This window comes from Acipenser ruthenus, chromosome 10 (genome assembly GCF_902713425.1).
Source record: "Acipenser ruthenus chromosome 10, fAciRut3.2 maternal haplotype, whole genome shotgun sequence".
Taxonomy (NCBI): Eukaryota; Metazoa; Chordata; class Actinopteri; order Acipenseriformes; family Acipenseridae; genus Acipenser; species Acipenser ruthenus.
The window spans coordinates 12,172,062-12,190,203 of NC_081198.1; the positions used below are offsets into that span (position 1 = coordinate 12,172,062).

General features: G+C 35.7%; 1 protein-coding gene across 4 annotated transcripts in view; it reads left to right on the top strand.

The window, feature by feature from the left end:
• LOC117407150 (adhesion G-protein coupled receptor D2-like) overlaps positions 1 to 18,142 on the top strand; it is an 82,219-nt gene that overhangs the window by 1,084 nt on the left and 62,993 nt on the right. For 3 of the 4 annotated variants that reach the window (XM_059031766.1, XM_034011846.3, XM_034924274.2), the window contains exons 4-20: positions 140 to 373; positions 828 to 1,454; positions 1,878 to 2,072; positions 2,182 to 2,267; positions 2,353 to 2,643; positions 3,099 to 3,210; positions 3,938 to 4,075; positions 4,464 to 4,569; positions 4,991 to 5,102; positions 5,220 to 5,275; positions 5,629 to 5,755; positions 6,213 to 6,316; positions 6,844 to 6,946; positions 7,703 to 7,856; positions 8,034 to 8,167; positions 8,472 to 8,587; positions 9,390 to 9,510. In XM_059031766.1, the coding sequence (XP_058887749.1) occupies positions 140 to 373; positions 828 to 1,454; positions 1,878 to 2,072; positions 2,182 to 2,267; positions 2,353 to 2,643; positions 3,099 to 3,210; positions 3,938 to 4,075; positions 4,464 to 4,569; positions 4,991 to 5,102; positions 5,220 to 5,275; positions 5,629 to 5,755; positions 6,213 to 6,316; positions 6,844 to 6,946; positions 7,703 to 7,856; positions 8,034 to 8,167; positions 8,472 to 8,587; positions 9,390 to 9,510 (2,816 nt within the window). The remainder of the gene's footprint in view (positions 1 to 139; positions 374 to 827; positions 1,455 to 1,877; positions 2,073 to 2,181; positions 2,268 to 2,352; positions 2,644 to 3,098; positions 3,211 to 3,937; positions 4,076 to 4,463; positions 4,570 to 4,990; positions 5,103 to 5,219; positions 5,276 to 5,628; positions 5,756 to 6,212; positions 6,317 to 6,843; positions 6,947 to 7,702; positions 7,857 to 8,033; positions 8,168 to 8,471; positions 8,588 to 9,389; positions 9,511 to 18,142) is intronic. The other variant, XM_059031767.1, reaches the window with a different exon arrangement.

The following is an 18,142-nucleotide window of genomic DNA, read 5'->3' on the forward strand; positions in this document are numbered from 1 at the left end:
CATTTACATTATCACTAGTGAATGCCATGTGATAAATACCAACAAAACTGTCAATCATATGTCACAAATGTTATGAATCAGTGCAAAACAAAAAAGTATGTTGTGTTGGACGATCAATATGACAATTATATTTCGACAGATTTGCAGTTGACATTTGACAACAGACATCACTTTGCATACAATGATTCCTACTATGAGTACGTGCCTGGTCCGCTTCAGTGGAAGGAAGCAACATGGGCCTGTCACCAAAAGTCTGGATTCCTTACCACGGTGGCATCCATGCAGGAAACTAGGGAGTTGAGCCACTTTTTACAGTCTCTCAACATAACGGATACACTCTGGATAGGAAGGAAGGCAATGGATCATTTAAATGGTGAGTTAAGTGTTGTATTTTTTTGGTATATCAGTGTGCACAACTGCACTTTGTTACTGTATTTCATGGTAAGTAACTTCAAATATAATTTTCCTTTTTTAAAAAATGTTGTATTTATTTATTTGTGGTACCTCTGAGTTCAGAAGCAGCCCTGCAGTTCTAGAGGCTAGATCCTTCTAGAGCCTGCCATCTAGTGATCTGTCACTTTGGATCCAATTTCCTTTTGATTTTGCTGGCAACCATGCAGACATTTTGGCTGATCTAGTGTATATTACATATGTCTGGCAACTAAAATAATAATTTAAAAAAATGCAGTATGTGGGTAATTGCAAAAAGATTGGATTGATTGCAAAAGTCATGAAAAGAGAACATAATTTTTTTTTTTTTTTTTAAATTTGACACTTCTTGCTCTTTAATGTTTTGCTATGTGTTTGTCTCTTCTTCCTATATTAAGGTGTTCTGGAGTTCTCTGCTAGGACTGACCAGAAGCATGCCAGGATCATGCAGCAGTTCCCTAACATGCAGTCTGTGACTGTCTGTGCTTACATTCAGTTTGATCCAAGTTGCTTGGGAGTGTCCACTGTGTTCTCTTATTCCATTCAGTCATTTATTAATGAGTTCCAGCTTCGTGCTAACATAGTCCATGGGGAGCCTATCCAGCTGGCTTTGCTTGTACATGGTATACACAGCCCTTATTCAGTTGCTGGGGATAATGATGGTCTTTGGCACTTTGTGTGTGTTAGCTGGACCCGGGATGATGGCAGGTGGGCTATCTCCATGGATGGATCTATCATCGGTTCTGGGGACAAGCTCTTCCTGTCTGATGACATTGGCCGGGATGGTGTTTTCATTATCGGTCAGGAGCAGGACACTTTTGGCGGCTCCTTTAAGAAGGAAGAGTCTTTCACTGGAAACATCACACAACTGCACATGTGGGACCGGGTGTTGAACTCCAGTACAATTCAGTCCATGGCGAGGGACTGTTCAGTGATTTCAGAGGGATTATTTTTTACATGGAACTTCTCAGTACTTCAACTCGAGCCTTCTGTGAAGATACATTGGGTATTTTCCCAGTGTCAAGGTGAACGTTTGAGCTGATTTAGGTTAAGTTAAACCTGCTCAATGAAACAAATGTGTTAGAGAGCCTCAATCGCTACTTTGTAAAATGAGCCTACATTTTAAGTACAGATAGAAAATAATGTTTTAAAATTAGGCCAAAAAAAAAACACAATAGGAATACACAACTTGTGCATGCTGTTTGCCATGATAGACAAACTAGATTTATTTAAGACCCTTGATTCAGAACTTGAATCCCAGAGTGCTCATTTTACTGTTGCTGTAAGTAACTTACTGAGTTCATGATCTTGATGTGTTGATGTAACATCTCAGCTAAGAACATTGCCTTAAATGAGAGATGCTCAGTAACATTCATGAACCTAGGTGTTTTCTTAATTTAATAATGGAAATATAAAGTAACAAGTCATCATTCTCTTTACTTCTAAAGATAACAGAAGCCAAACTGTTGGCCAAATGCCATTTGATTGGATAGATGGAGGGTCGATATCATACCATAACTTCTCATTAAATGTCAACTACATGCCAAATACTGGAGAATGTGTGACCATTGACCCTGTAACTGGAAGCTGGGGTTTGGAAATCTGTTCCAAGCCAAAGAGAGCCCTCTGTCAGTATGACAAAGGTACATTCTCATAGTAACATGCAGACTGATTTAGTCTCTTAATTTTTTTTCCTGTGTATGTGCCAGTACCAGTAACTTTTTAAAACACCATTTTTTTTTTTTTTTTTAGATGTATATGAACATCTGCAACGATTTTCTTTAATACCACAGACTTCATTTTTTTTTACTGTGAGCAGAGAACCTCTAGTCAGCGCCGTAAGTCTGTAACTTTATTCTGTATTAATCATAACTGAAGGTTCAACCTTCAAGATTTCTCAGTTGTGCTTTGTGTGTTCATCAGGTGATGGATGAGCTTCAGATAAACACCACAGGGATCCAACGAAACCTCTCCAGAGTGAACAGTCTCACTGGAGTGATGTTGAAAGTGTTGGATGAGAACCCAGACATCCTTACCTCTGCTGACCTCCTCTACCTTACTCAGTTTATGGGGACTGTGGTAGAGCTTGGTGTTGTGGAGATGGAAAATGCCTCAGAAGCCTTTGTATCTTTGGCCACCAACTGGTTCAAGTTAGCCAGTAAAATCATTGATACAGGACTCTCTGCACAGTGGCTGGAGCTGACCGAGCAGGTGGTAGGTTTTGATAATAGTTTAATGCTTTGTGCTTAATAAATTGTTTTTACAGTTATGGTCAAACGTTTTGCATCACCCTACAGAATTAACTAATTTTGCTTTATAAAGTCGAATGAAACCTGCTGAATAATGTTACGTTAACATATTGAATTACATACTGCTTTGTAGTTTTCCATAATCTTAACGAAAAACTGTCAAATATAATAATGTGACATTTTGAAATCGAACATGAAATACTGTACTACTATTATGGCTTCCGGTAGACTTTTACGATATATTTTTTGTAGTTTCTTTGATTAAATGATGTTAAATAAAAGATCAAAATTATGTTCATGTATATTGTTTTTATTATGTCTCGGTCCTAAAATTCTAGGTGCTGCAAAACTTTTGGCCATATTTTTATGTATTTCATTACTCAAAACTTTTTGTTAAAGTTAAAAATTTTCTTTATTCAGGTGATTCCGGGACCATTTGCAGTGATTAAAAACATAGATAGCTTGGCTGTATTGATGGCTGATACACTGTCGATGGCGGGAATGAGCTTCACCCTGTCAACTAAGAACATAGGTATCATGTATTTCTTCTTTCTTTTTTAACTAGTTGGCCATTACTTTAGATGCAAAGGAAATAAGCCATGACTCTTAATGTAAGAGAAGCAGTTCTTGAGTGGTCTTGAGCAGGTTTGACTATTTAACTGTATATGTGTATCAGTCATTGAGAATTGCCTAGTTTGTACTGACACCTGCTGGCATTAATTAGTATTTGTTTTATATAGTGATCCTATGCATACATTGGGATCAACAGTGAGGTAGAAAACAAACAAACAAAAAAAAACAAAAGCAAAGTAACCTTACACACTGGGCAGCAGTGTGGAGTAGTGGTTAGGGCTCTGGACTCTTGACCGGAGGGTTGTGGGTTCAATTCCCAGTGGGGGACACTGCTGTTGTACCCTTGAGCAAGGTACTTTACCTAGATTGCTCCAGTAAAAACCCAACTGTATAAATGGGTAATTGTATGTAAAAATAATGTGATATCTGTATAATGTGAAATAATGTATAATGTGATATCTTGTACAATTGTAAGTCGCCCTGGATAAGGGCGTCTGCTAAGAAATAAATAATAATAATAATAACAAATAGGCAACAACAATGTATAATAAAGCAAATGTAGGGGCAGCAATGCATTGATACAACCATTGGATATATATGACACATTGAGCAGAAAATGAAAATTATTAAAATTGTACGTGGATACATGCTTTATATTGGAACATTTATTATTTTGAAATTCCCAGACTTGCACATAGAGCCCCGGACGTTGTCCCACTTGAGTTGTGGCTGTGTGTTTAAACCCGGGACCCTCGGCAGTCACTCTGGTAATCAAGATGAAATACAGATCCCAGATACTGAGGTGTCAAGGTTACATGCGATGGGTAAGGAACTGCATTGTATACAGGAAATCTTTTATTTCTTTTAAATACGAATTCTCAGAAATGCTGTACACAAGCACCACAGTGTATGAGTTTATCATTCATATTCCTATTTTATTAAATCAACAAACTAACTTTTTTTTTTTTGTTTCATTTTACATTATTATTATACAGTATGTAGGCATAGATGACAATACAGGACAACACCCAGTGGGCTTTATTATTTCGTTGACTATATGACTATTATTATTTCACATTCTATTGATTTTTACTTTAAGAAGCATCCCAAGGAAAGCTGCAAGTCATTAGGCTGGCTGTGGTGATGTATTTCTGTATGAAAGAATTGTTTTCATGAGTGCTCTGTTTTCTGTTTCCATACTGTATTTGCTAGGATACAGAGAACTTACATTTATACATGTATACTACAGTCACCTTGTGGACCTTCAAGCAAATCTGTACCAAGAACCTGTCTTGCATCAGCAAAAGACAGACAGCAGGTAAACATTACTTCCTCTTTTGACTAATGTCAGAATCGCAACCTCACTTCTCACTTTTTCATCCCCAGTTCATATTTGTTTGAAAACTGCTAACTTTCTCAAACATACCATACATTAATTTACAGACTATGGAGGGGAACATGAATTTACATAGATTAGGTTTTAAAATATCACACTTAGTTTAAAATGAAATACGGTAACAACTCAGTACAATTAGGTTTTTAGCCGGGGGGGTAAACGTTGATGGAGATTTATGCAATTACCTGAACGAATGTGAAGGATTATTTATTTGGACCTATGATTTTTTTTTGTGTGAGTGTTTGAGGTTACAGACTGACATTGCTTTCTAGAATGAGCAAATGAATCACCATTAGGGTGATAGGATTCCACCTTAGCACTGAATCTAAACTTATATTTCCAGTTCACAGGCAGGTAGACTCACAACCGCTGTTATATCATCGACAGTGCGGGATCCCAGTACAAGAAGGGATATTCCGGTAGCTGTTCATTACACATTATCACATGCAGAACTGGTAAGAAATGCAGTCTACAACAATTACACTTTTAGACAGCCCCTAAGTGGTTGTACTCGATAGATTAGTCTCTATTTAACATCTGTCTTTCTCTTTTTTTTTTTTTTTTTTTTTTAGGTGGGATATACTCAGTTTCCTTTTGCAGTTTGTGTGTTTTGGAATTTTAGCTTGAAGTAAGTAATGTACTCTTCAATTTATATAGGACTCTATCTATCTATCTATCTATCTATCTATCTATCTATCTATCTATCTATCTGTATGTCTATCTATATGTTCAGATATAATAGATACAAAAATGTAACAATGTGTACAGAGGGGAACAATGTTCAAACTTTTAAATAGCCTTTTCAAAGCCCCTAATGAAATGGGAATTCATATGAATACATCATTCTGTATATGTGAAGAATGCGAGGGGAAAAAATAAGAAGTTTAAAACTAGGTTAAAAATGTACTTCACTTTTGTATGTTAATGCATGTTCTGCTATGTCTCTTCAGTGAATGAAGTTGTGATTTTAAATTGTTTTAGGAATGGACATCAAGAAGGATGGTCAAGTGAAGGGTGTCAGGTGATGCGCTTGGGGTCACAGGTTACTTCCTGCTTTTGCAACCACACAACAAATTTTGCAGTGTTGATGAAATTTATAGAAGTAAAGGTACGTCTAGTATAGGCGTTGTGAGATGATAGCTCCTAAACTTTAAAAAAGGTTTTGAATACATTGTTAGTGTTTTAATGTATTAATTGGTTTCCAGCGAAAGGCCTCCGTCTCATCCCAGTTGTCGATCAGTGTGATCTATTTGGTGCTCCTCAGATAGCGAGTGAAACTTTTCTTTAGTGTTTAGGTTAAAAAGGATGAACTGTTCTCATCCCTTTCTATCCATTTTGTTTACTACAGAGTTGATTACAATTTTCATGTAGTACATTGTTTTTAAAGAGAATCTAAAACAAATATAGACATATTCTTTTCAGCAAAAACTCCCACTTCTGAATATCCCCTCTTCAGATCACACCACGTTCTAATATTAGTACTAATATTGAATTGAAAAAGATTACGATTAGCGATTTAGTACATTTTTCCACTTGCTGTTTTGTTTTGTTGCTGGGGTTTGCAGTGGAGCCCAGAAGAGGAGAGTATTTTGACTAAGCTGACTTTCATTGGGTCTGGAGCCTCCCTCTGTGCGTTAGTGATGACCTTGATGCTCTTCACAGTGCTTGAGTAAGTGCTTTCCTGGGTATCTTTTTAGATAACACTTATCCAGGCATAGTCTAGTGCACTATGCTGGAACTGGGGGTTGAGGGGTACATGAAGAAACAATTTTTTATTGCTGTAAACAGTTATTTAAGAATAACTTCAGAACAGTGTATTGTCACATTTCTTTAATTGGTTTACTTGGACAGTTATTCAGTGTTCCTTATCTGTGTACGTTTAATTAGAAGATTTTTGAGTAGAACTTTACAATACGCAAGCATGTAATACCATGGTAATAACTAGGTAACTACACACATTTCCTGGTACTGTAACTACTGCTGGAATAGTTGTATAATTACCCGCCTGTGCCATGGAGTTACCATGCAAATACCTCAGATAACAAGATTTTGTTTTGGTAACTTCCATGTAATTACATGGTAGTTACCATGTAAGACCATCGGCCCTACTGTAATAATCAGAAAAAAAACCCTACTTTGTTCTAAATGTGCTAAAGAGCTAATCTAATCCTCATTTTGTGTTTGTCTTGTCTGTAGCATTCCAAAATCTGATCGGACTTCCATTCACAAGAATCTGTTCTTAGCTCTGATTGCTGCACAGGTAGTGCTTCTGAGCAGCGGGTCGGCCACAAGCAATAAGGTCTTTTTAATCAATACCCTGATTATTAATTAAACTTTTCTCGCCAGGTTATTTCCATGAGGTGTACTCTGTTGTTTTCATGGGGATATATATATATAAGTTATTGGTTAAAAAAGGATAATAATACTGATTGCATTAATTTTTATTATCCTCCACTATGAATGAGAGCTAGGTTTATATTCATGTTGAAAATGCTCCAATATGGACATGGTTGTACATAACATGGGGTTTTCTTTCCTCCAAATAACCCTCTTTACTCATGTAAATACAGACTTCCTCTCTCACAAGTCTAAGAGCCCAAGTACAGAGCATTTAGTCCAATATATATATATATATAATATATATATATATATATATATATATATATATAATCTTATAATTATACAATATAATCTTTCATTCATAGTGGAGGATAATAAAAATCATAATGCAATCAGTTTTATTTAATATATTTTTTTTTACTAAATTTCACAATAAATGATGCATTGTAAAAATGGTCTGGGAACAACATACCAATAAGTTTCAGAATTAAATATGGCTATTTTCCAATTTGTCGGTTTTTGGGGTTTAATATATAATATTAATAATGAACTACTAGATTTCAATATGTCCATTACATTTGCACCTACAAGACACAATTATTATTTATTCTTTTCAAAATATATGTATTTATTAAGCTGAAAAGGAACGCATAAAGCAGTTTTGTGAATGCTGTTTGACTCTGGTACCTAACTGTGCTGGGTGTGTGGTGTGCAGGTTGCCTGCACTGCGGTGGCTGCCCTGCTGCACCTGTTCTTCATGGCAGCGTTCACCTGGATGCTGGTGGAGGGGCTCCTGCTGTGGAGCAAGGTGGTGACTGTGAATCTGAGCGAGGAGAGGCGCATGAAGTATTATTACCTGATCGGCTGGGGTAAGAACAGCCTGCAGTTTTACTGCACTTTCATCTGTATTTCATCGTTTTATAATGAGCATGTTGCTCGCACACAAACGTCTTGTTTTTATGCAAGTGAAATAAGCTTTGGTAAAGTGTATTAGCTTGTCTTAATGCTTTGCCAAGAGTAATGGTTTAATTATACTTGAATTACAGGTCTCCCTGTTCTAATAGTCAGCATCACCCTGGCTGCAACTTCGGAGAAATATTCTGCAGATGGGCATTGCTGGCTGAGTGTCAAAAACGGAGTCATTTGGGGTTTTGCAGGCCCTGTTATCTGTATTATCATGGTAAGAGTGCCACAAATCTGAACCAACACTTTTAAAAAATCTTTGTTCTTACAATACCAGCAAACACCACTGTACTTTCCTCTGTGTCCTTCAAAACAATGACTTATATCGTGTGTGTAGCGCACCGTTTGCTACTTGTCTTCACACTGTAATAAGTAGCTGTAGTTTGTGCATAATTTGTAGAAACTGTTGTTGGAATTTAAGTATCTGCAAGTTATGTGATGTTGAAAAACTCCCATATGTCAATTTGGCAGTAGTATTTAGGAATGTAAATGTTCACTGTGAATGTACTTTTGTTTTGCAGGTGAATATACTGGTCCTCACACGGGTGGTATTGATCACCTTATCCACTGCTAAGCGGAGGGCAATAATGCTTGCTTTGAACAGCAGTCCTATTGAGCAAGCTTATGATCAGATCCGGTAAATCCAAAGTGAAACTGAAGCATGCCACTAGGGGGCACCATTTACTAATATAATCACAGAAACCATTGATGCCCTAAAAACTCAAAACCTATAAAAAAAATATATATATACCTCCAGTGTCTGTTGTATGTGAACCATCTGATATATGAGTAACTTGCTACGAAAAGATGCACTAATACTAATACATTATTATTAAAGTATTTTATACAAATTATGTATCAATCAGTACTCTTTTTAACTTTTACATTGGAAATCACTTGTTGTAAACCCCAATATGCAATACTTGTGTGTTATCTGTGAATCCGCTTCTCTTTATTGGCTGATCCCCTAAGAATCAGCCTGCTGTTAAAAAGGAATGCCTGAAAAGGGATTCAAAATGATCAGATCTTAGGTAGATCAGTAACAGATGTTCATTTCTGATTCAGCACTGGCTATTGTCCCGAGAATGTATAGGACAGGGTAACTCCAAGTTTGAATAGTACCAATTTTTATGTGTAAATAACTGAACTTACATTTTAGTTTTAATTTGAGCTTAAATGGATTTCAAAAATAAGAATGTGCACAGATATCAACACAAGCTACTGTTTCAGAGTGGAGAACAAAGCGTTCATCGCAGGGGTTAGAAAGCAGAATGGTGAGGGGTGAGGCTGGAGGTTAATGCAACAAGATACTCTACCTCAACAGAGACCTAAAGTACAGTACAACAAGCTACTTTCAGTAGTATTGTATTCTGGAAATAATGGTCCCTGTGTTTTATGCCCAATATCTAGCCCTGATTCAGTGATTTATTGTTGTCCAGGGCTGCTGTGAAAGCTGTGTTAGTGCTCTTACCCATCCTGGGGCTTACGTGGCTGTGTGGAGTACTGGTACCCTTCTCTATAGTAATGGCTTACATCTTTGTGCTTCTCAACTCACTGCAGGTACGTGGTTCTCCACTTTCTGTGTTTCTTTTTACTTTGCCTCCAGTTTAAGGACAATTCTAGCAGAAAGAGACACTATATACTAAACTAACCATAAAGTCAATCGTTTTCACATATAGGGCTAGATTCTGAAAGCTATTTATTCAAAATTAGTATTACATATTTTTTTTTTTTTTTTTTGAAAGGAAAAAAACGCTGATTATAATTCTAAAATTAATATAAAACGGGAGTCAATTTACAAGCCCCTAAATTAAACGTTTGTTGTTCATTTTTTTTTGTTTGGTAACTTTAATAGGGGCTTTTTTTTCTTCTCTAAACAAATTGCACTATGAGGGTTAAAACAGTTGTAATGGTAAAAGATTGTTATTTTACAGTAAATGTCTGCAAATTTAGAGAAAAAAAATATTGTAAACTAGAAAATGTACATTTTCTGAAAAAAAAAACCCAAAGAAAAACCCTGTTGTTGTGGTTACTTTTCTTTTAAAAGTGTATTTAATTAGAATACGGCCTGTGTATTTCTAGACTGGTGTTTTAGGAATTGATGAAAACAACATGAGACTAAAAAATCTTCACTAGCAAAAACAACAACAAAAGACGCGGGTCAGGACCTGGTGTCCTGCAGGTCAGCTACGTGATTTCACACTGCTTTTGATAAAGTAGAGTTGACCTGGGTGACAGACACAAGTACACAATACGTGTATCAATGCCCCGGAAGCAGCTTGTTCCGGACGCTTCCATCCAAGCTTCTCTGGATTGAACCGTCGGCCCAAATGTTGATTAGAGCAAATGTTTCTTCATCCCTGCGGCAATCTGGCTCATGCTGTGTCTCAATCAGCAAAAGGATGGCTAAACAGAATAAACAGAAATTTTCCTTGTGGAAGTGAAACCTTCATGCAGGCGTGGCTGTTTGTTATTTTGTTGGATTATGAACGGTCGTCATGCATTTTGTGTCGCTCAACCTGGGTCAAAGTGTGTTGACCCAAATCCTGGGTATCACACTACACGGGATTGTGACCCGGGTAGCTAGGACCAGGTCCGGACCCAGGTAGGAGTGCCAGTGTGAAAAGGGCTAAAAAAATGAACAGAAACATAAGATGTAGATAAATTGGTGCCTGAGAAAAAAAATAAACTCACGGGGCACTTTTGAGGCTTTACAAAGCAGCTGTGAGTGCTGTAAACAATTGCTACTTTTGAGGGACAGACTTGCTACAGCAGAATCAAGATTTTTTAGTTAGTTTCTGTTGCTACAGTGAGCACTTTCTCTGTGGTACTGTACTTGAGAGGAAAGTACAGTACAAGTACAGTTTATAGTTGTGTCTTTAATCAGTTTAGAGCCATATATTTATTAACAAGTCGATACATATTTAGCAGAGACAGATCATTAAGAATTAAGCTATAAATAGTTCCCTTTCTCCCATGCCTAATTAAATTTTTCCATCATCGCAACAAGAAATCACTGTATTCATTATGCATATGCAGCATGTTTTTATATCTTATTTACTAGAACATTTTTGCTTAATTAAAAATCTGGAACGGTGTTTTTTTTTTTTTATAACTTTAAATGACGTAAGACAAGGAATTCAAGTTTGCTTTTCCTGTTTGCTGTGGTTAGAAAAGCGACTGTACTTGACTGTATTTTACACAAAGGCACTTTTGAAATAATTTATTTTGTAAAACCACTGCATATTGCAGCTTTACTGAAGGAAACCACTTCTTGCCATTTCTTAAGGTATATAGGGAAAAATAGTAGCATGATCCAATCACAAGGATATATTTCATTGAAAAAAATGGAACAGTGCTTAAATGCCAGATCCCTGTTACCTTTTTCTGTCAAAATGATACCGCTATTTATATTTAAGCATCCTGCATGGCATTTTAAAAGTTAATAATTTAGAAAAAAATAATGTAGCTTAATGTAGCTCCAAAAATATATATATATATATATATATATATATATATATATATATATATATATATATATATATATATATATATATTGTTCATGCATTGCTTATATATAATGAAGATGTTTTGCAGGAATTGAAAAAGACTTGTAGTCTAAATGTTTGTCATTGAGTTGCAGATAATATAGCATGGTTTATGTGCATATAACATACTTTTAAAAGTCTTCTCATACCCTGTTGAGTACACATAAACAGTTTTCAAAAATGATAAGTTACATTTTACAAACCATGAGTGAAGGAGGTATTAAAATGCTACTCACTCGTAGAAAATGACCAGCAGGTGTTATTCGGTTGTTTATAAATGTAAATATGCGTTTGGGGCCTAGTATGGGGAAAAACATAATTTATCCTGTCAAACAAATGGAAAGTTACGATTGAATATAACTCCTAAAAACATTGTATGCCCTGTAAAGCAGAGGAAACCTCTGTGTCGCTTTCAGTGATGTTTTTAATTGTTTAAGTAGCCTTTGTGTGCGTACATGCCAGATTTTCCAAAGGAACTCTTAAGAACATACACTATTGTCCCTTGTATTCAATTTAAAACGGATTAATCTGTTTTTCTGCTGTTTTATTGACCCACATGCATCTAAAAGTTACCCTTGAAGTCTATGTCTGCTCCACAGTTTCCTTGTAAACAAAAAGGTTTAATTTAGTACAACACAATAAATAAATACACATATTACATGATATAAAATACTATTACACACAAAGCATAAACAATAAACAAAAACAAACACATAGAAATGCCAACATTTTGCAGCAGTGTTTTTTACTTTTGTTTTTTGACAATATTTCAACAATTCAGGTACCATAGAAGGCTGTAGGTTCGAGCTTTGAATTATTATTATTATTATTTTTTTGGTTTAGCCGACACCTTTATCCAAGGCGACTTACTAGGGTGTGTGAACTATGCATCAGCTTTAGAGTCACTTACAATTACGTCTCACCTGAAAGATGGAGCACAAGGAGGTTAGTGACTTGCTCAGGGTCACACAGTGAGTCAGTGGCTGAGGTGGGATTTGAACCGGGGACCTCCTGGTTACAAGCCCATTTCTTTAACCACTGGACCACACAGCCTCCTAATGCTAGTAACCTTACCACTCAACCATGCTATTATTTAAACTGGGTTCTAAAGTAGTACGGTAACTATAGCCATAGTGTTTCATTTTGCATTTAGATACTCCTATAACGTCTTTACTGTAATATTACAATGCAGTATCTTTTTATATACAGTTCCTTCACTGACCACAGTAGTATACAGAAACGTGGCTTCTTGATTACAGAGTGCTGTTGCAGCACTGCATGCTCATTTAAAATATTTTACTGTTAGAAGACAGGAAAACCCATCTCAATCTCTTTATGGGCTTCAAATAAAATCTGAAATTAACAAGTCTAGCGATACCAGTGTTTATTAATAGCACTAAAGGTTTAATGCTGAAAGATGTGTTTGGTTTATATTCGACAGGTTATTAACATATTAAGATCCTAAATCAATCTCTTGAATTTTTTTATTGTATTACTTTGTTGACATTGTTGGTCTGGATTATAGTAAATTGGTCTGAATAGTTTAAACTTATTTCAGAAAAACAGTTTTGCATCACCTAGAATTTTATGATTGAGACATAATTAATAATAAAACAGCTATATGAACATAATTAAGATATTTTATTTATCTATAAAATGATAATGCAAAAGCATACTGGAAGCCATAATAGTAGTACAGCCATCATCGCGTATCGGAACACCTCCTAACAGAACACTTTGGCTTAGGGAACACCCTTGTGGTGAAACTGAATTTTCCCATTGGAAATGCTCCGCTTAAAGAAACAGGAATTTTGCTTAAAAGAACACATTTCGATAGCGATTCGTTGATAAACTATTCAAAACTGATACAGTACTCTTTTGTAACCTGATAACTCCATCATTATCAAACTCAAATTCAAATTGTTTATTCATTTTCAAAATTGATCGAAGTAATATGCAGCTACTTCTGCATTTCACGTGTGTAGGGCTGCTGTGTTAATAACCATTATGCTAAAATACATTCCCTTATTCATAATTACTATTTGAGGCACTGCTGCATTTTTGCCATATGTAGAGGTGCTTTGTTCATTTAGTTTGTCGGTCTATTGCTTTTCTCTTACTTATTCTGTTCATTTCATACGTTGATGCATGTGCGTCTTGACATAAGAAATAGATACATTTGTATTCCTTGGTGGTCAGCTCTGTCTTAGAACACTTTGGCTAAGAGAATACTTCACATGCTTCCTAAGGGGTGTTCTCTTAGCCAGACTACTGTACAGTATTTCATGTTAGATTTAGAAATGCCACATTTTCAAATTGTCACTTTTTTTGTTAAGCATATCGAAAACTACAAAGCTGTATGTAATTCAATAAGTTAACATACAATTTATACGTATTTAAAATAAATGTGCGTATGTTGTCACTCTTAAAGATGTAAACAATAAAGCAGTTGAATGGTAACATTTTGAACATTGCTGTTTTTTTTAGGAAGCCAGTTCATGTATGCTTGTGGTATTTTCCATATCTGGCCAAAGCTACATTAACCCTTTCTTGGAGTTGTGGGCCTGCATTTTTAAATCAGTACAAAGACATTGTCAGCAAACTCTGTGCTTGTAGCTGGTAGCGTGTCTCGTTTGTTGAACAGTTACAGCTATAATGTATATAGAAAGGATTGTAATTCTTTGTTGAATTTTGCTTGAGCTATAGTAACATATGAAGTGACATATTTTACAATCATTCATAACAAACCTGCATTGACTTTAATCGTAAACAGGAACACATTTTAAAGTGTGGCCAAAACAATGTAATGCTTCCAAAATATTGAAATAGTTAACAAAAAAAGCATACTGTACAGAAGAAGTAATGAATGTAATTACATTTGAATTTACCAGATGGAATCAATGTTATTAGGCTTACAAAACAGCCACTAGGAGGCAGTGTCTAATTCCATTCAGTGGTCATTTCAAAAACTGTTAATTACATTCATAATGTAATTTGGAATTATCCTAATGATTTAACCCCTTATTAAATATGTATTTCCAGATAAACACACATAGCATTGTATTGGTATTTCCCATAAAATGTATGGTGGGTAAGTCTTGTTAATCAGCTTGTATCTTACACAGCACCCTATAATATATTAAAGTTAAATAAGGATAATTAAACAGTATACTGGAGCAAATATTAATGTGAGTCATTTGTCATATATAAATATTAATTATTGTCGAGGGGAAGCAATGCAAAGTGACATCAAAATGTCAAGCCATCCAAAAGTTTACCTTATTCCAGACTACCAGCATTTGTTCCATAGCGCTGACCGATGTCTTCAATAGTGTGATTATCATTGGTGAAATGTTGGGCTACTGGAAATGTAGTAGTGTTGATTCGAATGCTTTGTAAATGTTTCACAAAACGGTCTGCAAACACCTTTTAGTTTCCCCAATGTTTGTTGCATTTCTTGCAGATAATGCAGTGTACTATTCCTTTAGTAGTGCATGTAAAATATATATTAAATGTGTTCTTGGTGCTGGTTTGCAGCCTAGTTGGTGGGCGAGCAGTGATTGGAAGTGATTAATGAGGGTTGTGATAAGAGTGTAAAGAGATCAGTAGCAGTTTATCCTGCACTCAGCTGCTACAGCTGTGCCTCTTCACTCTTCCTCCCCTCAGATCCCTCTGCCTGGCACCCTCTTCCCACTGGTATTTCGGAAGGTCGTTTACTTGGATGCCAAGATGCCTCTACAGAGGCAGCTGGGCTAGAGCCGTGATTATGAACCTCACCTTCGATTTCCCTTTAAACAAATGAGGAAGAGGTTATTTTAAACTGGAGACCAAAAAAACCCAGCATAGGCTAAGCTTCCCAGGCAGATGTCCAGTGGTCTGCTGTGAGCTTGTAACCTGTTGTTGTAGCTATGTGACTAACCAGCATCTCCAATTGCATGTGAATTGTTTTTGATGTGCTGCATGACGAGCGTTATATTACTTGAACAAAACCTAGCGAAAACATTTCTTCCATTGGCAATGTTTAAAAATAGCTGTCATGTTAATGAAGCCAGCATCATGCATGCCCTCTTGGTCTTGTAAGAAAGTAGCTTAAATGTTATAGAATTGAAATTTCATTTGTCAAAGTACCCCCCCCCCCCCCCCCCATCAGTGGTACCTCTTCAATTCCTTAACCTGTTAATTAGTTTACATAATTGCATATCGGAAACTCCAAGTGCCTTTTTCTTGAGGTTGTTACCTGCACTAATAAGGACTTCTGAGACGCATTAATAAAGAAAATAAATAATGACATACACTTTTTTGAGATGCTGTGGTACTTAAGCACTCTTTTAATAGTTTTTTTCATTTTTAAAATCACTTTGTCAGAAGATAATTTGTAACCCAGTCCTAGGTGAGATATTTAGAATTGGGTTTATGTTACACAGCTAGTCTCTTCAGTATCTTGATTGGAGATACATGCCCTAAAGCTTTGGCTGCTTAGATCTGAGGCACAGTAGTGGTTTTAATGGAAACTCTAAATTGGTAACTACAGTACCAATTGCTGGGTTCATGAATGTTACAAACAAATTGTTATGCAGCTATAAATTCCTTTTTATTCCTTTTATTTTAATAAAAATAGTGTTGTATAGTATTACGGCTATACATAAAACAGTGTACAATATTTAATGCAATTTAATACTACTACTACTACTACTACTACTACTACTAAATAATAATAATAATAATAATAATAATAATAATAATAATAATAATAATAAAGAAGTATGTGCTCAACATTATTTTATTTTTTATTAAAAAAAAAAAGCAAGCCAGAAAAATTCTTGCAAGGACAAATCTAAGACACAAACTGAAGAATAAACTTAATCAGAGCAAATTTCAAATTCTGCGTTGATATTATCCTGTGAGAAAATAATCATGCTGAATAATGCGTTTCCTGTCGCACAAAAAGAGCATTTCAGCAATGAACATAGCCAAAGAAGCTTTGTTCCAAACTTGCAAAGTATTTATTTGCTTTATAATTACCTGTCAACTCAATTTAGTAATGTCTTGTGTCATACAAAAGCAAACGAAGTCATGCTATATAAGCAGAATGTTCTGGATCACATGACCAATCCGATTATGACTTCATGACCTCTGTTATGAAAACATGACCCTCCTCCCCCCAAATCTGAACACCAAAATGGCATGTGGAGAACTGTTCTGTTTATACGTTAACCACCTTAACATTAGTGCCTGCAGAACTTCCTTGTGCAATGTGGATGAAATAGCACTGTCCCCCAACACGTTTGTTGTGTCGTAAATTACTGGAAAGGAGCAATTCCTGCTAATGTTTCAAGAGCACAAGTTCACAGTAAAGCACAGTAAAAAAAAAAAAAAAACCCAGATAATTATAATAAACAACCTATGGTGTTTTTTTGTACGATACCAGTGTTTAAATTGGTATGAGATAGAAACACTAGCCTGTAACTATGGCTGTTTTTTTTTTTAACGTTTCATGAATTTGTTTTTTTTAGGTTTATTTAATGCACTTTTGAAGCTAGTCATATACAGTATAGAATGTCAAATCTTGTTATAATTTAAATATCACCCTAAAGGGGACAGACAAAAGAACAAATAGCCCAATAATATTGCACAGCCCCGTAGCCTTTTGACCTTCCTGTGAAATGGGATTCTCATGCATGGCGGCCGTTCGTGTGTCATTTCCTTCAGTGCTAGCAGCGTTTCTTCTCCTTAACAAGTGTTTACAGAAACGTGTTGATTCTTATTAATCTGTTTCTCGTCTTCACAGTCTGCCCGGGTGTATGTGAGGTGGGAAAACTGGCATTTCTGACAGCTCTGCACTACTCCTGAGAGCGCTTCAGAATGCTTACACTGAGCAGATGTGGTTTGTACTTGTTGTTCTTTGAAATTACCGTCATTAACTGAAAGCATGTGTCAATCAAATATATTTAAAAAATGCAGTTTTTCTTATTGAATTTTCAAATAAGATATACCAATTGATACAGCTTAATAGATAATACTTCAATTCTGATGTTCTTAAATGAGTTAGATGCTTTTTCATTGAAATAAGGCATGACAGAATAAACTTGCGTTATATCTTTATTTTATTAGATTTAAACCATTTGGAATAATAATCTGGTAAATCCCTGTCACACTTTCCTGATTTTATTGATACACTGCTGTTTAGCTTAACGTTAAAGCTGTAGAGCCTTATACCTCACCAAAATCTTTACTGACACTTGGGCAAAGCCCTGCTTTACAGTGATTAAATATCTTCTTTACTATCTCAACGGCCTGTGGCTCTTAGCATGCAAGGTACCATTAACCCCAGCTTTAGTTAATCTATAATTCATGGGGATGCGCTTCTGTAATTAGGGGTATGCATGGAGTAGACTGTGTACTCATTATGTATTGATAATTGACCAGGTTCTAGTATTTTGCTTCTGGAGAAAGGTATATTGTTTCACATGTCCATCGGGAACACCACAAAAGCCAATGTCTTTACAAAGTATACTGCTCTGGCTTTTGTTTTACTGGTGGAAAATCCCCCTGAAAAAATCCCTGAAACACTGTATGGGTTCGGAGCACTATTTTATTCTGCAACATAATTATGCATAATAATTATACAGCTTTGCTTTCACCTT